This window comes from Cyprinus carpio, chromosome A16 (assembly GCF_018340385.1).
Source record: "Cyprinus carpio isolate SPL01 chromosome A16, ASM1834038v1, whole genome shotgun sequence".
In the NCBI taxonomy this organism is placed as follows: domain Eukaryota; kingdom Metazoa; phylum Chordata; class Actinopteri; order Cypriniformes; family Cyprinidae; genus Cyprinus; species Cyprinus carpio.
Window position 1 is genome coordinate 5,621,236 of NC_056587.1, and position 21,351 is coordinate 5,642,586.

At 36.0% G+C, this 21,351-nt stretch overlaps 3 protein-coding genes across 5 annotated transcripts; all 3 read right to left on the bottom strand.

Moving 5' to 3' along the window:
* Window positions 1–961: 961 nt before the first annotated feature.
* On the bottom strand, window positions 962–6,137 carry LOC109063196 (uridine phosphorylase 1-like). Of its 2 annotated transcripts, none has more exons than XM_042772199.1 (8): window positions 5,817–6,137; window positions 5,594–5,645; window positions 4,709–4,820; window positions 4,459–4,617; window positions 2,617–2,731; window positions 2,244–2,453; window positions 1,999–2,145; window positions 962–1,771 (listed from the first exon to the last, which is right to left on the bottom strand). In XM_042772199.1, exons 2-8 carry the CDS (start codon window positions 5,629–5,631, stop codon window positions 1,623–1,625), a joined length of 930 nt encoding a protein of 309 aa, XP_042628133.1. In that variant the 5' UTR covers window positions 5,632–5,645; window positions 5,817–6,137; the 3' UTR covers window positions 962–1,622. The 2 variants fall into 2 exon arrangements, with proteins under 2 accessions (XP_042628133.1, XP_018935829.1); XM_019080284.2 differs by having other exon boundaries at window positions 5,805–6,134.
* Window positions 6,138–9,041: 2,904 nt separating this feature from the next.
* Window positions 9,042–13,751, bottom strand: LOC109063198 (uncharacterized protein C8orf88-like). The gene is made up of 7 exons (XM_042772205.1): window positions 12,828–13,751; window positions 11,763–11,839; window positions 11,593–11,621; window positions 11,404–11,479; window positions 9,823–9,932; window positions 9,636–9,691; window positions 9,042–9,507 (listed from the first exon to the last, which is right to left on the bottom strand). Exons 1-7 carry the CDS (start codon window positions 12,881–12,883, stop codon window positions 9,498–9,500), a joined length of 414 nt encoding a protein of 137 aa, XP_042628139.1. The 5' UTR covers window positions 12,884–13,751; the 3' UTR covers window positions 9,042–9,497.
* Window positions 13,752–13,849: 98 nt separating this feature from the next.
* Window positions 13,850–18,250, bottom strand: LOC109063192 (RNA-binding protein 12B-like). Of its 2 annotated transcripts, none has more exons than XM_019080279.2 (2): window positions 18,017–18,250; window positions 13,850–16,160 (listed from the first exon to the last, which is right to left on the bottom strand). In XM_019080279.2, exon 2 carries the CDS (start codon window positions 16,136–16,138, stop codon window positions 14,231–14,233), a length of 1,908 nt encoding a protein of 635 aa, XP_018935824.1. In that variant the 5' UTR covers window positions 16,139–16,160; window positions 18,017–18,250; the 3' UTR covers window positions 13,850–14,230. The 2 variants fall into 2 exon arrangements, with proteins under 2 accessions (XP_018935824.1, XP_042628138.1); XM_042772204.1 differs by having other exon boundaries at window positions 18,104–18,244.
* Window positions 18,251–21,351: the final 3,101 nt, after the last annotated feature.

The following is a 21,351-nucleotide window of genomic DNA, read 5'->3' on the forward strand; positions in this document are numbered from 1 at the left end:
GTGTCACATGAATACTAACATAAATGCTTTCAAGGCAACTCAGCTGTGTCTGAGTTTCGGCCTTAAGTTTCACCCAAAAATGATAAATATGCTTTCAATTTACTAAACCTCACACCATCCGAGGTGTAGATGAGTTTATTTCTTTATCTGAACATATTTGGAGAAATTTATCATTACATCACTTCCTCACCAATGGATCCTCTGCAGTAAATGGGTGCCGTCAGAATGAAAGTTCAAACAGCTGATAAAATCATCACAATAATCCACAAGTAATCCACACGACTCCAATCCATCACAAAATGTCTTTTAAAGAGCAAATCTTTGTGTTTGTAAGAAACAAATCCATCCTTAAGACGTTTTAATTTTAAATGGTAGCATCTGGCCAAAATACCAGTTAATAATTCTTAACGTTTCCTCCAGTGGAAAAAGTCCATGCACTGTTGTCCTCTCAAATCAAAATCCACAGGAAACTGTTTTGGACTGTTTTTCCCACTGCTTGCAAATGGTGCTTGATCTGTTCATATTTCTCTCCTGATTCAGACAAGATTAAGTTTTCACTGGAGAAAGTTATTTTATAGATAGAGGACTAAAGGTTAAAAAAAAGTCATGATGGATTTGTTTATTACACTTTCAACTTGTCGATTATTGTTTTTATCAGCTGTTTGAACTCTCATTCTGATGGCACCCATTCACTGCAGAGGATCCATTGGTGAGTAAGTGATGTAATGATAAATTTCTCCAGATATGTTCAGATGAAGAAACAAATTCATCTACATCTTGGATGGTGTGAGGTTGAGTAAATTTTAAGCAAATTTCCTATTTTTTGGGTGAATTATTCCTTTGATATTCTTTATTACATCTGCTTATTTTAATATTCTAATGTTCCTAATTGACCTTGATATTGACTTTTCATATACTAATGTTGACACATTGTTAACACGTTCCACACAGTATTTATTTATTTATTTGCATTTATTTCATATAAGACTGAAATTGGACCACATACAACTTTCATTTATTAAATTATTTTTCAGAATTTTGTGTAACAAAATGTTCAGGTACGGAAATAAAATAATACATTCTATGTTAAACATAGCAAATTTAAATTTAAATTTGTGAACATTTAAATTTAAGACATTTGTGAACATTACAGTAAAATTTTACAAACAATTTGTTTGTAACATAACCATAGACCAACAAACAGAGGTTTATTGTATTTTGAAAATGCACCTTGGACTCTTTTAAGGTAACTAGTGCTAAAACCGCTTAGTTCTCTCTCTCTTTTTTATAAAATCTTTCCCTTTTACACAACTACTTCATCAGAAGTAGTTTTAATAAGTGCCTTTTAAAACAATCATAAATATCTGTTAAGACAAATCAAATTGTCTAATAAATAATGTGCCTATTATCAATTTAAAACAAGGAAATTAAGGTATTACATTCAAGGCATGAGGTTGTTGCAGTATTAAACTGTAGAAAAATTCAAAGGTATTTCTGTTATCTTGGCCACTTTTGATAAACTTGTAAGAGCTGCTTCTTTGCCATATATTCAAATAACTGCACTATACTTTTCCCTACCTTCACCTGGGACTCTTCTAAAAGCTTTCTTAAAAGCTTTCAAACTAACTTTTCTTATAGGCATTCAGCTTCTTTTTGATGTAATGTCCAACCAAGACCTGAGGTCGCTGCTGGTAGTTATGCAGGATGTCATGAGAGCTGGTCATCTGGTCTCCTTTCAGTCTGTCCAGCAGTGTTACACACACAACCGCAGCTGAAGAAACAGGAAAGAATTCTTCAATATTATCACATAACATTAACCAATCTATAATAAACAACATCAGCAGGTTTAAGAGGTAAAATCAGTCTGCTAAAACAGATAAACTGCACTAAAAGATGCATAAAGGCTTTTTTGTATTAACCTAAACAACCGATGAAATATCACAAACTTGCGCAAGTATTGCTCATTGCTCAGTACATGGTGTATTAAAAAAGACATGCCTCGAAGATTGCTCAGTTTGCACATGGCTGCAAACACAGATGACTCCATCTCAATGTTACGAACCCCAGCGGCATAGGCTTCGGCAAGATAGCTCTGTTTATCTTCTTCACTGTACGAGCAGAAGGCCCCATCCAGCCGAGCTTGACCTGTACCAAGACAGAGCATTCAAATGCAACAAACCCAACCGTGCAAAAAAACTGACACTGCAATTATAACATTCTATAAAATTGCAAAATATTTATACCTTCATAGAAGTCAAGGGTGCACATTGTGTTACCAATAACAGTCTCAAACTCTGCAAGGTCTTTGCCACACTGAAGAAGCTCCTCTGCAAGTTCGGCATCGAGTTCTGTGCTCCTGACCACTGGTTTTCCCAGGATGATCTGCTCAAAGCGAGGCTGGAACACAGAATCCACTGACTGTTTGGTAACCACCACAGTACCTGGCTTTAAACCTGACAAAATACGGAAAAAACAGCTCAGTCAGGAAACAATGAGTCAGGAAATGACATAAAAAAAAATCCCATGGTTTCACAACATCAGGGTGAGGTAGGAGTTGATTTTGAAAGCATGAAAACACCCTTTTGATTAAGCAGTTCAATTGTAAAAGCAGTGTACCTATTCCACCTGACGTTCCGATGCGCATTACAGTGACATCAGTGCAGTGGGCATGATACAGGAGCTTGATAAGCTCGTGCAACATTATAGAGATAGATGGGATGCCCATGCCATGCTAGAACACAGAAAAAAATCTATGTTAACATCCAGGCAAACTTAATTTGCAATTGTGCACTTAAAGGGATACTCCACCCCGAAATGAAAATTTTGTCATTAATCACTTACCCCCATGTCATTCCAAACCCGTAAAAGCTTTGTTCGTCTTCGGAACACAATTTAAGATATTTTGGATGAAAACCGAGAGGCCTGAGACTGTCCCATAGACTGCCAAGTAAATAGCAGTGTCAAGGTCCAGGAAAGGTATGAAAGTCCTCGTCAGAATACTCCATCTGCCATCAGACGTGAAATCTGGGTTATATGAAGCAACGGGAACACTTTTGTAAGCGAGGAAAACAAAAAAAAACTGAAGAATTCAAAAATTATGACTTTATTTTTGTATTCATTTTTTTATGAATTCTTTTGTATTCTCTGTGTCTCTCCATATCACCATATGCTCTTCTGTATCATCCACGCCACAAGGATGCCCTGTTTCTACATGTATTTAGCTTTGATTTGAAAAAAAAAAGCGCAAATGACTTTATTCAACAATTCCTTTGTCAACAGATGACTTTATTCAACAATTCCTTTGTCAGAGGTGATTGTTGTGATAGGAATTGTTGAATAAAGTTGTTATTTTAGTTCCCCTTGCTTACAAAAAGTATTCTCGTCGCTTCATTACATTACGGTTGAACCACTGATGGCAGATGGAGTATTCTGATGATGTCTTTCATACTTTCCTGGACCTTGACACTGTTATTTACTTACCTACACAGGCCTCCCGGCTTTCATACAAAATATATTAAATTGTGTTCTGAAGACGATTGAAGCTTTTACGGGTTTGGAACGACATGGGGGTAAGTGATTAATGACAGAATTTTCATTTTGGGGTGGAGTATCCCTTTAAAAGTACAGACAAAGGCACTATTATTAAAGATGTTTGATGGCCACGGATACACAAAAACACTACAGTACCATTCAAAACTCTGTGGTCAGTAAGAGTGGTTTTGAAAGAAACCAAGGCAGCATGTATTTGATCAAAATACAGTAAAAACAGTAATATTGTAACATATTACAATTTAAATGAACTTTTCCATTTGAATATATTTTCAAATCTAATTAATTCCTGTGATGGCAAAGCTGAAGTCATCACTCCAGTCTTACTAGTTATGTTTAAATTCACCAAAATACGGTTTATAATCGACTGATGGCTCAATCAGACTAAAAAAGTTTTCATGTGAACAATCAGTCTGACTGAGCTTGATCCAAGTACAAATTTGACCTAAATGAACGGGGTGGTGTTGACCCGACATAATCTGAACCACAGAAGAAAAAAAAAAATGTAAACGCGTCTAATTGGATTCAAAAATACCTACAGATTGCACAGATCATGGCAAGTGGGCACTGCACATATGCTGAAGTTTTTTTTTTTTTTTGTAATATATGTAACGCACATGTGAACAAATATGAGAAGAATATTGCAATGTTTAGGATATAAACAGAAATTGAGGACAATTAGTGCATGTAAATATTTTAATATGCTTATTTGTACACTATAAACAGTTGTGCTGCTTAATATTTTTGTGGAAACCGCACTAGATTTGATCAGGATTCTTTGATGAATAAAAAAGTTCAAATGAACAGCGTTTATATGAATTAGAAATATTTTGTAACATTGTAAATGCCTTTACTGACCCTAGTCTTTTGAATGGAACTGTTCATGTGGATGAGTTTAGGTTCACTCACACTGACAGACAGCACAGGTCCAACTTTGTACATGGCATAGCGATCGGTTCCTTCACATATATTTGGAAATTCAGCATTAGGCTCTGATAGCCCCAGTTCTTTGGCAATGTATTCAGTGAAAGACCTCATCCTCCATGGACTTCCTCCTACACACACAAACTGAGACAAAACGTACAACCAAGTGAGTAAGACAGTCCCTGAATAATTCTAAATGAGTAAGATTTTAATTTGGAAAAGAACTGAAGTTTACTTTGACATCTCCAAACATCGCTGGTAAATCGTGAGTGGATGTTCCCAGGTTAAAATGGTAAAGGATGTCATCTTTCATGGAATCTAAATGGGGATTGTTCACATATATGGACCTATGCAGGGAAAATATAAGTTTGGCAGTTATATAAAACAGGACAGCTGTTGGTTGGTTATTAGGAGAACTGTTTAAAGTAACACTTTAAAGGGGTCATATGACATTGTTAAAAGAACATTGAAAGACGCTTGAAACATTTGGCCAATCACAATGCACTGGATAGCTGGCCAATCAGAGCACACCTCGCTTTTCAGACTGATGAGTTTTGTAAAAATCGATGCGTTTCAAAAGGCGGGGCATAGAGGAGAAACTATAATGTACATTATGTGGAAAATAATGTGTTTTTTAACCTTAAACCGCATAAACACATTTCATTACACCAAATACATAATGTTCTTTTTAGCCAACATCATATGACCCCTTTAACTTTTATAAAGAATATCTCTTTGGATTTGAGTCTTTAGTCTTTGCAACTTTACAGATCTTCTTTATGCATCAAGCACTTGTAACACTCCAAAGATAAAGGAAAATTTGTAATCATCATATGACCCCTTTAACCACCCAATATAACGTAATAACCGTTAGGAAGTAACACAGGGGTTGTGAGAAGGGCACAGAGTGGAACATATGATTTCCATTTTGTATCAATTCTCAAAGAACTAAATGAAACTTTTGTGTCCAGTGAATGAATCTGTCATTTATCCAGTGCGATAAACAGTGGTTGGATAAATCCTTCCATAAATTACTGAATGACATGAAACAGAAGGGCTGAAAGTCCGTGCACATATTAAGAGTAAGGAAATAATGAAGACACGACTGTTTCATTCATACCCATCGCACGCCCCGTTCTTCTCTTCACTCAGCGGCATTCTCCGTTTTATCCCTAAGATAGACACATCAACAAACCATCACTTTTCAACGTAAAAACCGTCTTGTGTAACAACTCGACAGATGCATAATTAAACAACTTTGCCTAACAATAAAATTGACTAAACAGTATGCATTAAAGGATAGTGTCTTAACAAAGGTCAGTGTTCGTTACCGTGATATGTACGTTTATAACGCCTCCTGATGCGGTGTCCGCCGGAAAGGTCACTTGATAAAAAACCGTGGGTTTTGCTCAGTTGCTGCTGCTGCTGCTGCTGCTGTCAAACATCCGGCTGCCGCTGGTGTACGTGACAGTATCTCACGAACAGCGTGAGTTTTTCCGCAAGCCCCGCCTCCTGCGGCAGGACGGACTAGTAGTAGCAAAGGATTGGACCGTAGAGAAGTCCTTCATAGAAAGAATAATGATAGAGGCGGGGCCTCATGTCTGCAGTTGGGATAGATACTGGTGCGCGAGCACCACTTACGTCATAGACCAAACACAAAATTTGACTACCTTTTGACATTGAGATGACTATCACAAGTAGCTTAATTTATAATCACATTAACTATAGATATATATTCCACCAACGTATGATAATTTGTTATTTTTTTTTATAAATATCGTTTTATTCATTTTGAACTTTTTGTTTGATGTATCTCATCCAATTGTTTCAGAAATGAAAACAATCTAAAACAAAGGCAACCTTATAAACAATATATATATATATATATATATATATATATATATATATATATATATATATATATATATATATACAAACACAAAATTTGACTACCTTTTGACATTGAGATGATCAGTTAGTCTGACTTATTATCACTCGACTTGGTTTCATAGCTCAAGCTCAGTCACTCTGGCAGCTGAGAAACTAACCTGGTCCGGGACAGGCTAGCTGTCAGGCCAAGCTGAGCTCCTCTAACACTGACCAATAGGAAAGCATTGATCTCACAATTATTTGACTTTATCAGTCAAAAATAAATTTATACAGAAAATGCAACTTAAATAAATCAAATAAATAAAAATATAGGCTACCACCGACTGTATTTAATGCATTGTGCCCAAGATTTAATGAAATTTTTTTTAAAGATGAAAACATTTTAACATGCTGCTACATGCGCATTCAGTTGATCAGCAGTGTCTAGCTCTGCAGTGTTTATTTATTTTCCTTCAAAAAAAATTAAAAACTGTGTGTTTCTCAAATGTAAGCATGCAAGAAAAATCAATAAAATAATTAAGCAGCAAGTAAAAGAAATGTTTCTTTACTAAGTGAATTTAGTGGAATAAATCCAATTTCAAGTTGAGACAATGAATTGACAAATTACAGTGTGACACAAAAAGCAAATATTGCTTCTGCCCAGATGTGCAAATCAGGGGAAATAAAAAAAGATATCCTTGCACAAGATCCAGAGCGGTCGATTATTTAAAAACAAAAATTATTTTAATAAAATAATAATAAAGCTACAGTACTGTAACAAACACTTATTCTGTGCTCCAATCCACTTCACAGCAATTAATTAAATATCAGACGTATGAATACTTATGCAAACAAAGAGATCTATTTTCAAGTGCAATGTTTGCAAAAGTGAAAATAGCTTACTGTTCCTTTAAAAAAGAAAAAAAAGAGCTTATTACCCATCCACAGGCTCAATAATTGTCAAATTATAATTCTCTCTATATTGTCCAGTGTTAATACAGTTAAGCAAAGTGAAAACATTCCCATTCTGATTCTATGAAGTGTAACTCAGGCATATGAACTTGCTAGAAATCAGTCTGTAATTTAAGGTGCACTTCAATCTTAAACACTTCAAGTCCAAATATCCAAATTTTTTAGGGATGTGTATTTTTATTTTTTTGTTTTTCTATTAATCGTTCTGTTTTTTTTGGTATTAATCGATGAATCGGTTTATGTACTTATATTTTAGTTTTGCCCATTTTTTTCCCAAGTAAATTATTAACAAAGGATCTTTATCATTCAACATAGACTTTTTAGAGATTTTAAACATTTTGCATTGTCATATCCTCATCAAAAACATACCTGGAGTTGTGTTTTATTATTTGTTAGTTATCCTTTGTCGAACTCTTCTGCAATCAAAACACTGACCCATACATACTCTAGCAAATTTCACAAGGAGATTTCAAATAATGTTTTCACCATGGCAGTCCTTAGGGCTCCTAAAGTAGTTTAACATCCCGAACAAAGCTTATTAAGGAATCTTTCAGAACATATTTTCACGAAGAATAAGAATAAAACAGAATAAAATTGCAGTAAATTGCATTTTATTATTTTTTTCCTGTAAACACACAGCTTATACCTGGGAAACAGCTTTATAGCTTATGCTGTGAAACTGTAAACAATCCTTCGAATAAAGTGCCAATGGCATGAAACCTGAATGGAACTCACATTTTAAAATAAAATTTAAAGTAAAATCCATCAGAAGGTTGTCCAGAAAAAAAATTGGACACACACAAAAAACCTGCTGTGTGAAAAGGGGCAGTGAATACTTAGAAAAAAAGTGCATTTCAAATACATTTAAACATTAACCTCTCTCATTCAGTCATAATTAGGCTGCAAGACTGAATTATGAACTGGTAAACGACAAAGCTTTAAATGTTAATTGTTAAAAAGCAATGTTATCAGCTTTTACGACTAAACATTTGCAAACAACATTGTACTGCAGAATCTACACAAATAAAAGTCTGCACACTGTGATTTTCATCGGATTTAGATATGTAGTGGTCCTTATAACAGTGCAAAATTCAAAAATGTAATAAAGCAATAAAATGTTAACAAAACCGCTTATGCCTGAACTGACAGGAATTCGACTACCTGTGGGAAATGAGGCAGAACACTATTCACTCATTATTTGAGAGAAAAACTTTGCATTGCAGTGCAAAAAGGTCAATATGTCCAAATGTTCAGGGCTTAACAGTTAGGCTTGATCTCTTTTTAGAGGATATGTTTCCTGCCGCAGTTTACAGGTTACTCTTCTTTTTTGAAGGCTCAAAGTAAAGTGCTCCCACATTTTGGATGACTTAGTCCGATTAGTTTTATCTTCCGCTTTTTTCTTTTTCTTTCTCGAGCTTACTCCACTGCCGCCTGCCTCACCCATCACGCTGAATGCTGCAGAGAGACGCTGTGCGGGAAGCACGTGACATAAAACGAGGCCAGCTATTGGCTAGTCGCTGCTTCTCCTGCTGTACTGGCTGAGTAAAACCTCCGGTGGCTCATTACTGCCACACTTTGGTCACCGCAGATTTAAAATATGCACGAAATGAGCCGCTTACGGCACATAAAAATTATTTAGCAACGAATCGATTACTAAATTAGTTGACAACTATTTTAATAATCGATTTTAATCGATTAAATCGATTAGTTGTTTCAGCTCTAAAATACAGTAATTTTAACACCACAGAACGTGAATCCAGAACAGCTGTTTTAGTGCATTATAGTAACACAACCTACATTAGGCAAGTATCAAAAGCCTGAGTTTGACATCACAATTGTCTAATAAGGTAAAACAAAAGTGTATGGTCATGAAAGGCAACGAGTTTACCATGACAAAATTGGGTGTGAAATCTTTCGCAAGGATCAAGGCATCAGTGCTGTTAGTATCATTTAACTTTTTGTATACTGTGGACTGGTTAGGAACCAGCATTGCAACAATTTATTTTTATTTTTTGTATTAATATTTGTCTTTACAAAATTCAGTTTTCATTGTAAAATTAAGGCAAATATTTTACCCTTTATAACCTTGAAAGTTATGATTTTAACTTGTGACCCTTTCCACTTGGTCCCCATGCAGTGCAGTTTTAGGACAATTAAAAAAAGATTGTAAGAAATTCCCCACATTAGTCAGCCCTATGAAAAGAAATATAAATGGATAAACTGTTAATATATAAGCAAAACTATTAACATCCAACATAAAATACTAATGTCAACTCCAGCTCTTGCATTGTTTGTGATATTAGTTTTATGAATGCACTTACAAGTCCTCATTGTTGTTGTAGTTGGTGATGAAGTATCTGGGCACATCATTGGTTCTCTAGATTGGGTGAAAAAAATGATCATTGGAAACGTTGTGCAATATGTGTTTATTATCTTACACCTACAGAAACCAACCTTTACCAAACAAGTGGTTCACAAAATCTGAAGGAAGAAATCCAATCAACTCACTCCCTTCTCCAAAACGATTGGATGTTCTGGTAAAAACTCAGGTTTCATCTTAGCCATTGGACAACTTGCCAACTTGATGAGGAAGTCCCGAGTGTAGCAAATTCTTTCAGCTACAGTTTAAACAACAACAACAACAAATATTATAAGAACTACTTTAACACTGTATTATCAATGCATTGTTTTTCTTCTAATTACAGGTATAATCATCTCCTTGATCCTTTTAGAGAATTTACAGGTGTATCTCAATAAAATAGAATGTTGTGGAAAAGTTCATTTATTTCAGTAATTCAACTCAAATTGTGAAACTTGTGTATTAAATAAATCATTACACACAGACTGAAGTAGTTTAAGTCTTTGGTTCTTTTAATTGCGATGATTTTGGCTCACATTTAACAGAAACCCACCAATCTCAACAAATTAGAATATGGTGACATGCCAATCAGCTAATCAACTCAAAACACCTGCAAAGGTTTCCTGAGCCTTCAAAATGGTTTCTCAGTTTGGTTCACTAGGCTACACAATCATGGGGAAGACTGCTGATCTGACAGTTGTCCAGAAGATAATCATTGACACCCTTCACAAGGAGCCTTATGAGGATTGTCAAGCAAAATCGATTCATGAATTTGAGTGAACTTCAGAAGGAATGGACTAAAGTCCTCTTTTCAGATGAGAGCAAGTTTTGTATTTCATTTGGAAACCAAGGTCCTAGAGTCTGGAGGAAGGATGGAGAAGCTCATAGCCCAAGTTGCTTGAAGTCCAGTGTTAAGTTTCCACAGTCTGTGATGATTTGGGGTGCGATGTCATCTGCTTGTTTTTTTGAAAAAACAGTCACTGCACCCGTTTACCAAGAAATTTTGGAGCACTTCATGCTTCCTTCTGCTGATCAGCTTCTTGAAGATGCTGATTTCATTTTCCAGCAGGATTTGGCACCTGCCCACACTGCCAAAAGAACCAAAAGTTGGTTAAATGTGTTGGTGTGCTTGACTGGCCAGCAAACTCATCAGACCTGAACCCCAGAGAGAATCTATGGGGTATTGTCAAGAGGAAAATGATAAACAAGAGAACAAAAAATGCAGATGAGCTGAAGGCCACTGTCAAAGAAACCTGGGTTTCCATACCACCTCAGCAGTGCCACAAACTGATCACCTCCATGCCACGCCGAATTGAGGCAGTAATTAAAGCAAAAGGAGCCCCTACCAAGTATTGAGTACATGTACAGTAAATGAACATTACTTTCCAGAAGGCCAACAATTCACTAAAATGTTTTTTTATTTTTATTGGTCTTAAGAAGTTTTTTAATTTGTGCTAATGGCTCAGGAAACCTTTGCAGGTGTTTTGAGTTGATTAGCTGATTGGCATGTCACCATATTCTAATTTGTTGAGATTGGTGGGTTTTTGTTAAACGTGAGCCAAAATCATCACAATTAAAAGAACCAAAGACTTAAACTACTTCAGCCTGTGTGCATTGAATTTATTTAATACACGAGTTTCACAATTTGAGTTGAATTACTGAAATAAATGAACTTTTCCACGACATTATAATTTATTGAGACGCACATGTATACTGCAGCAGACACTTGCCTTTCTTCTTTGGTTGGGCGCTAGTGCTTTGAAGATGCAGGATTTCATAGAAATGCTCCACTTTAATAATGTTGTCCTGTCCACAGTAAAAACAGTTACCGGACAAAAAAGACACTCTCTCAGAGGAAAAAGATAAGCAAAGAAGAGGCCAGCAACTGCAAAGCATGAACATATTAAAATTGGTCTTACCGGCTTAATCTCAGCATAGCTTTGAGGCACTATAATTGAGATAACCAAAAAAAAAAAAAAAAAAATACACACCAAACACACACAGAAAAACAATCAAACTAGCATCAACTGAAATGCATTGATTTGCATTTTTAAAGGTTGAAACCAGTATGAACATTCACGATTGGTACCTTGATTAATGTTAAGACGGCGCAGTGGTCTCGCTGGTTCCAGATTTCTGATGATCCTTTTTGAGACATCCATTTTTCTGACAAACATTTCAACATAATATTGTTTTCACCTATTATTGTGAACATACTGTCAACATATTTTCACCTATTTCATTTTCTTGACAAGTAACAGGGCTATACCTGGCTCCATACAGAAGGATGCGATCCACTGTAGAATCAGCCACACATTTTTATTTGATTCTAATTAAATTATTCCATGTCTAAAAGCCATAAAATTAGTAATGTTTAGAATGTTTACTGAAGTATTGCTCCCCAACATTTATAGCTTTATTCTGAGTAAAAGTGGAAAAAAATAAGCACATACACTAGGTTGCTATGACCTGATATCAGAACATCATGATATTCTGTTCATGCCATTATGAAGTCAGGTACATCTGTTTCAAGAAGCCATATTTTAGTTTAAGTAAATATTGGTTATTTATTTCTCAGCAACAGGTGTTTCTGGGCATATTATCACAGTTTAATTGGATAGTGTACAATGTTATCCTGTTTTACACTAACATCAGACAAATAAAGTGTCCAGTACATTATATCTGAGGCAGATTGTCGCCAACCTAAGGTAGGTGATACACTGAGAACTGTTCTTCTTATATTTAGAAACATAACGGGGAAAAAATGGAAAAGATGACAGATGAGAGATATTGACATCATCAATCTCAGTTCAGTTAGGCTAATATCTCACACAACGAATGAGTCAGGTAAATATACTTTGTGAAAATCATCAAACATGTCCCGTTGAACTGTGAAAACAAAGAATGGCAACATACCAATGTTAAATAGGTCTAAAATATTGAAAATAAAGGTGGCGTAAACTTCTGACTCAAACGGCATCAACGGTGCTAGCTGCTAGCCACGAACCACGACGACTGAGAACTTTTCTTTTGATAAGGTTTTTTTTTTTTTTACCACTTAACATCTTCACGAGAGACAAAAAAAAATTAACAGAAGATTGTCACAACACAATTAGTCCAAAATAAACGCGTAATTATTATAATGGCAACTTACGAGTTCTCTCTGACACAGCGTCCAGCTTCAGTCTCCGTCATTTCCAACACGTTCATTCAGCCGGAGCTCGTGACTCTCTTCATCCCTGCGTTCATTATGACTGTGGATGAAGTTACCCAGTCTCACAGCTTTCATTGTTAGCTAGTATTTGAGTTTTGTAATTCTCCTCTCTCTCTCTCTTAAAACAGGTCAGATACTATACAGAATAATTGTTCCCTCGTGCTCCATATATTAAAAGTCCTAGGGTATGAATCTTCAGGAAAAAAAGGTTTTAGTTAAGATTCTGTCATTAGATTTATACAAGTAATCACTAAGCATGGGCTCTTTATAGATGATGGTAGTTAAATTCTTATAAATGTATAGGTTTTTTGCTGAAATAATAGCACTTTGTGAATTGTGTCGTTCATAACAAATGCACTAAACTTCTTAAAAAAAAAAAAAAAATACACCCAGCCTAAGCTGGTCATAACTGGTCAGAAGGCTAATTTTAATGGGGTTTTGACCACTTCTTTAGCTGGTCAGGCTGGGAGACCAGCTAGAACAACCAGCTAAAACCAGCTTGACCAGGCTGGGAGACCAGCTTAAACCAGCTAGGACCAGCCAATCAGTTTAGACTAGTTTATTAAGTTAGAAGTTCAGGGATTTGACTACCACCTGCTTAACAAAATTGTCAAACTGCTTTTGATAAACATTTATTGTTCCCCCTTTCTGACCTGCTGTGAACAACTCATACACACCTTATATGCAGAACAGTCTGTAAAGCACAAAAAAAAGAAAAAGACTTGAATGCTGATCAAATATTTCAGCAAGCTGTTTGCAAACAATATAGAAGGTGAAATATTTGATGCCACTCTTACTTCTATGATAGATTATATTGGTAATCGAAATAACTGACAATTCTTTTTGCAATTATTAAGATGAAATGCATCACAATATCATTATTGGACTGACAATAAAACTGCACCAACTAGGCAAAAAACCCATTGTGAACCACTGCAAGAAAAAAAGCACCGAGAAAGAAATCAGACATACCAGATGCATTTATTAGCATTAAACATGAATTGACATTTATCTGGGTGCAGTAAGAAATTTACGATTCCACAATGTTAAGAAGATTCTTTAAAATCTGATTTTATCTGAAAACAAAATATATTGGTGACAAATGTTTAGTAAAATAAACATTAGGGGAAAACATTCAACAGCACAAAAGTCTAGATACTGTCACTAACGTGCATACAAATGCATCATTTTAGAATAATCAAGATGTAATGTATGAATCTAAATTTAAGATTTATGAAAGGCAAGCAAAAAAAACAAAAACTTTACTTGCACAGACAGCTTTAAAAAAGGAAATAAAGTAGGAAAAACACCAGTTTCATCAACATTGTAGTCCAAAAGCATATCTACACAAGCAAAATCTGAATTTTCCTGGTGCCAATTGGTCTTCCATTTAATTCTTGAAGAGCAGTGAGTGCCTCTCTGTGGGTTTCGAATGCTACCGTTGCTGACCGTCTGGGAGCTCCATTTCTATCATACAGCAATGAGGCAGAACCTGGAATCACTCTGTATCCATAGAAGAAGTCATAAATCTCATCGATCCTTATCTGAGAGGGTAGATTGACCAATTTAAGACAAGTCGGACCATCAAGTTGTTGGTCAGGTGATCCATAACACTGACGTCCATTACCATCCGGTCCCGGCCCAAATGCATCATTGTGGCCAAAATTAGGCTCAAAGCGATCACGACCTCCAAAACCTGGGCGCAAATTAGGCTGCATCTCACAATCATCTCGAGGCATCTGAGTGTTTGAAAAATGAGGAGCATCTTTGTAAATTTCAGTTCTCTGAAGGTTCCTTTCTTGCGGGCTATCCATCAACTGGTCATTCACGCCAAACTTCTGCATCTGGCCCATTGTTATGCACTTAAGCATGACTTCGGATCCAAGAAACCTCTGTCCATTTAGGGACTGTGCCGTCATGGCCTCCTTCTCAGACTGGAAGATCACCAAAGCCTCACCGAGCCCAGCTCCTCTTTCGTCCCTCAATAAGACAACCCTATCCTCTGACAGCGGAAATCCATTAAAGAAGTCCATGATCTCCACCTTACGAACATCAAATGGGAGATTGCGCACATAGAGACACCTCAACTGCGAATCAGAATTGTTTCGTTGAGGCTGGGGCGCTTCTGAGGAGCGTCTTGACCCTTTTCCCTCATCTCGCACATCAACAGACGATTCCAACAAGGTGACCATTTTCTCCTTGGAGATGGGCGACACGTACACTACCTTGTTCATCAACATTTCCTTATTATGAACCAAGCCAGCACAATAGTCTGTGAGATTTCTAAACACCACAACAGCCGATTTGGTCCTATCATCCTTTTTTTGGGCAAAGATAATAATCTGATCATCTTTCAGAGAAACCGGATGAAGTAACACCCTCAAATCTCTCTTTTCAACCATGTGAGGCAAGTTCTCAAACATGACGCAGTATTCTTCATGAGAGGGCGATCGTGATCTTGACTTGTAGGAAATGGGAGATCGAGATCTGGCTCGATCTAAGGACGCTCTTTTCCGACTGTCCGGCTGAACAAGACCTCCTTCTGCCAGCCACTGCTCCTCGGAGCATCTTGTTAGTTGGATATACCGAGGTCCCATGTATTGTCGATCCTTCTTCAGAGCTTCGACTGCATCCACTTTGGTAGCAAAGCGCACAAGACTCTGGCCGTTGAACATACCTCTGGGGTTTCTCAAAAACATAATGTCTTCAATCTGTAACCCACTGAAAAAGGTATAGACGTTGTCCTTTGTCGCAGAGAATGGCATCCCTGTCAATTTCAGGTAAAGTTCATCTCTCCCTGACACGCTCCCTTCTCTCTGGTGTCGTGTCTCACTGAATGAAGATAGAGGTGGCCTGTTCCTCATCTCTTGATGATCCGGCCTTCTTATGTCTGCTCTCTGGTCCTTATTGAATGGCAGAGGGCCTCGTTCCGCAGAAGGACTTTTGACAACCTCCTTGTACATGCCCCTGTTTTTTAAATCAGACCTTCTAGTGCTTTCCTCGAGAATACTCTGCATTTCTGACTTGCTACTCAGGAGCAAGTTGACGGGAGAACCCTTAATGCAGCCTCCCGAGCGCGCCATCGCTCGTCTTGCATCTTCATCAGATGCAAATATTATAAAAGCTTCCTCACGCTCCCCACCAATTATATGAACCCCACCATCAGGGATTCTGAGCCCAGTGAAGAAATTGCGAATGTCCTCAGAACCAGCCGTGATTCTGAGTCCCTGTAATCGGATGACCACAGCCATGATGGAGCACACACAACAGGACCTGCAGACAAAGGGGCACATATAATAGCGTTATCGCTGACTCAACTGTTGCCTCCATATCACAATATTCAAAAGAGATCCCAACTAACATTTTCAAACCAAGGTTAAACTGCAAAGTTAAGTGAAACAGACCTCTCACCACCAAAAAAAAATAACCTAACAACAATAACAGCCAGTCTGTGGCAAATAACAATGTCTCCTGATCCAGAAAAACAACTTTGTTCCACAAGATTCGGATTAACAGGAAAGACTAGTTTTACAACCTGATGACCTCAGTTTCTACATGCAAATTTGCAAGTAATATGAACTCCATTCACAATTAAAACTTATCAGCTGAGCATACTATCAGAGAGAAATGTCGTAAAAAGATTATGCAGTTTCAAGAAATTACAGATATCGCTACTAGCATCCATACAGCTAAAAGACACTTACTGCATCTCGCTAACTGTAAAATACTATGTACTTTTAATCCTGTTTGTTATAGTTTTATATACACAGTTTCCAATAGAACCTTATCAAATAGCAACCTGCAAACTGCACAGCCATCAAACCACATAATAAAACAACATTTCAACACACTGAACACACAATTCCACCTCACTTTAGTGCAAAATCTTAAATTACAAAAGCTTTTAAATCAGTGGTTCTCAAAAAGGGGGCCTCTGCAAACTCATGGTAGCAAAAGGATCTAGAGTTCCATTATTATTATTATTAATTTAATAATTTATACGTTTATGCTTTTTTTTAGATAGCACAGTGAAGGATAAAGACAGGAAAGAATAAGGAAGGAGAGTGGGCAAAGAAACAAGCTGGGACTTGTAGATTTCTAAAAAACAAAACAAAATTGTTCCTACTTAACATTTTAATGAATAGTGTTTAATCATGGTTATGTCATTACAGCATCAGTACAAAAAGAAATACATTCTCTTGGACAATGTGGGGCCTTGGAGTAAAAAGGGTGGGAACCACTGCTTTAAATGCAAACAATGAGACTCAGAAATGAAGTTTACCCTCAAGCAAATTTCCATTATACTTCAGATTAACACACACAAAACTCACAACGCATTTACATCTGAACGGTCTAGAATTGAATAATATAAACCATAGTTATGTTCTATAAACTTGTCTTGTAGAAAATACTTTTTAATTTAAGTTTATATATTTAATATATATTAAAAGTCTTAAAAAATTATCCTGACTGATAGTCTATAATTAGACTGTCAAATCCCAATGCCACCAAATACCATCCACTAGGAACATTAAACGAGGCGTATTTTCAGTTGCAAAACACTCAGGAGACACAAGTAAGGAGTCTTCCGTCGACTTGACAACGAAACATCCCATTTAGCTGCACTTTTTATGTATCCAATGCACGAGTGAGCTCGCATTTCCACACAGAATCTCGACATGCCTTCCACATTCTCATCACGACAAAGCATAATCCGTGCTCACATGCATCACCTTTTTTCCCAGGCGGTTTTATCACAACACTGGCAACTAATACAAACTTGTTTTCAACATATACACATTTGTAGAACCTCGCGTACAAGCTTTCTGTGGTGAACCAAGAGCTATCAGCTTTCTGAAGCAAAACTGCGCCAAATCAAACAGCTAACGTTAGCATTCACAAGCACCGTCGATTTAAGGCAAACCCACCAACCCTACAGTTTTAATCTGCACAATGTACGCTGAGACACAATTAACATACAGTACGTGACATAAAAACCACAGTCAATTCCGCAATAGCTGAAAACATCGGTGAAAACAAAGAGTGCAGCTGTCTTCGGTAGTATCGGTAACGTAATGCTAAAGCTGAGAGGCCCGGAATGTGACACGAGCGATATTGATCAAACTTACACAAAACAAAGGAGATAGCAATCCTTTCCAAATATAAAATAATGAGAAATTAATGTCGCTCTGAGGTGTCGTCTATCCGATTCCCACCGTGACTAAATAAGCAACAATTTCGCTGTTGTGATATCCGAAGCAAGGACGAATCGCAAGAAACTACAGCATCCGCGTCTCCTCCACTGCCATCTGTAGAACTACGGAAACCGGGAGGCGCTGAACACTGAAACGCAAATGCCACTCGAAACACACGAACACTCAGTAGACGACAATTTGTCTGACCATTCTTGTACTGGTTCCTATGAATGAAGTATACAATTAAAAATAGATATAAAATGTTTACAAAACACACTACACACTTCGAATATCTTGTTTTAATAGATCTAAATGTGTCACACGGATAACCATCAAAACTGAAGGTCAAAATATGTGGTATTTTAAAACTTATTGACATTGACACATATCTCTAATTTGGTTTTCTTGACGCATAACAAAAGTGGCTTCATCTTGGATATATTACACTTTCTTTCAAAATGTTTTCAATGTAGATATACTATTTTTGAAACAAATTGGCTTCACTTTTTTTAAGAAATAATAATGAAACCTAGTGCCAAACTACTTAGGCCAGTATTTGTCTCTCTCTCTCTCTTTTACCTAAGAATTTTAGTCTTTTATTGAGATTCTTTCTTTCAAATCTCTGGACAGTTACACAAGCTATGAATTTCGTTTATATTATTAACTATAAATTTTACTATATTATTACAATAGTTTAAATATTACATATTTTAAAAATCTGCTTTGACGTCAATGGAAATTCTATTTTTAGTGTCATGTATGTTTACACAGATTCTGTAGAAATTATTACTTAATAACTAGTATTATTTATTTATTTGAATTTAAAAGGATTTGAGGGGAAAAGAAAGAAGTAAACAGTAAAAACTACAAATTATTGTCAAGTAAACAATTCAAACTATTTGCAAGTATTATACAGCTATAATTTCTTCTCTTAACCACGATGCCACAAAATCTAATCTCAATTTAATCAAATTTTTTAATCACTCTTTTTTTTTCTCCATTTAATCTGAAATAGTATTGCTATTATGACATATCTTCAATTCAAATATGGGCAACTAAATATGTACAGTTATCATGGGCCTGTATTTCATAGAATAAATGTACTTTTCATATTAATCTTTTACTGGGATGCTGTTTTGTCTGTCATCAGTTATTCAACTGTTCAAATAATTTTCAAACACATTTAGTATTTTATATTAATGACGACAAATAGACCAGCCTAAAATGCAACTTTTAAAACTTTGTCATCTTAACAACAAAAAGTGTTATGTAATGGAGGGTTGTACAGCAGCATTAAGAATATTGAATATCAGGGGACAGTTTGCCTGTATCGAATTATTGTAGGGGACTTGTCCCCCTTAATGTCTATGGTAACATTCACATTTGGGACAATAACAACCAAATGACATTTGTTTTTTGTTTTTTTAGCAATTTACAAACAACCTGATTTCAGAATAGTCCTGTGAGCAGATCCCTGTAAACTGAGATACAACAAAGGGTTAATGAGTTAGTGGTCCATTGAACACAATGATGTCCTCATTTTAACCTCTATGGGGATTTAGACACGATAAAGGAGTCGTCCTGGTTACTGTGGCTAGCTGCCAACAATTATTCGCAATGTACTGAGGTACTATATTCACAAATAAATCTTTATTGAAAGAGAAAGAAAATACAGTAAAAGCCCTGAATGCATCCACACATACAGGTCTGTCATCAGGTGGGGCCTGTGGTGAATTTGGAAGTGTTCTCACTGTGAACTTGAAACAAATCAGGTTTAGACAGACAAGGACATTTGAAGATAGCAACACCACATCAGATCTGTAGAGGCGAGAAAATGTTAAGAATTACAAGAAAATTCATCAAATCAATTCAAATTCATCAAAAGAGTCCTGCACAGTGCAGCTGGGCTCAGCGGGTGTTAACAGTTTTGTATAGGGCTCTATCCACTACGGGGCACCACCTGGAACTGTCAGGATGTTTCCCACTGGAAACTCATCAAACATTTCCTCTGGCTGAGAGCCGGACCTATTGACTGAAGAGTGATGTAAAGATGAGCAGTAACAGACAAATCATACACTGATCAGCAAGGCTCAAATACTTCTGCATCAACACCAAACAACAAAATTGCTATGCTATTGTTTTACTATTTTTAACAGCCCCAATTCAGCAGAAACTGGTAAGAAAGTTGCTAAGCAAACAATTCGTTTTTTTGTTTTGTTTTGTTTTCCTACAGGCTCACTCGACATGCACTGTTGCATGTTAACCATGTTGTCAAATGAACAGACCACAGAAAAGACAAAGTGCAGACCATTAAAATGTTCAAGACATGTTTTTATTAGAAAAGCCAATGACCATACCTGTGGCTTGAGATGACTGTTAGTAATTCTGTGTTAGAACACCTGCCTTCAAGTATATGATTAGTACCTAAACAAATTGACTGCATTGTCTGCCACAGAAAACAACAAACACAACTGCTATCATGCAATTAGACATTTAGTTAAACATTATCTATATATCAGTGGTATCTATGGCATCACTATGCAAAGCATTTGTCAATTTACTAAAGTGGAATGTCTTTTTAAAATACTTCTTATATGAGCATTGAGCAATGAAAAACCATACAGGTTTAATTGCTAATACCAAATACACTGAAAGGGCTTTTCATAAAACTACACACATATCAGTATATAAATGAAATCTATCTATTAATGAAATCTATTTTTATTAAGATACTGCTGAATACAACAAATTGAGAAATGTCTGTTAATAATAATAATTATTATTATTAAGAGAAAAGTTAATAATAGCCTAAAAAGCTAAAAACAGGTCATGATACACATCTTATCTCCATTTAAACCACAAGCTGTTTAACATATATTTCTTAAAATTAACTAGTATTTTAATTTTATGTGTTTTAATTTTATTGGTTTTAGTATTAAAATTAAGTTTAAATTAAGTATTATTTTTAAATTACTAGTAGTAAGTAATATAATAGCGAATAGTACCTATTCAACTTTTCACTGTATTCATTAGAAACTAATACTCCTTTGCCACTAGTCAGTATGGAACAGATATTCAAAACTATATGAATTTTTAACTATAATACACAAAGAGACAAGTACTCAATAGATAAGTGATTCAATGGCAAAAAAACTAAACAAAAAACTTTGTTACGATCAAAACTGAAACGTCATTTGCCAATATTGGGAAAGTGACTAGTTGCAAAGTAATACATATCTCATGTAAAGTTTCTAGTGAAATGAACAGAT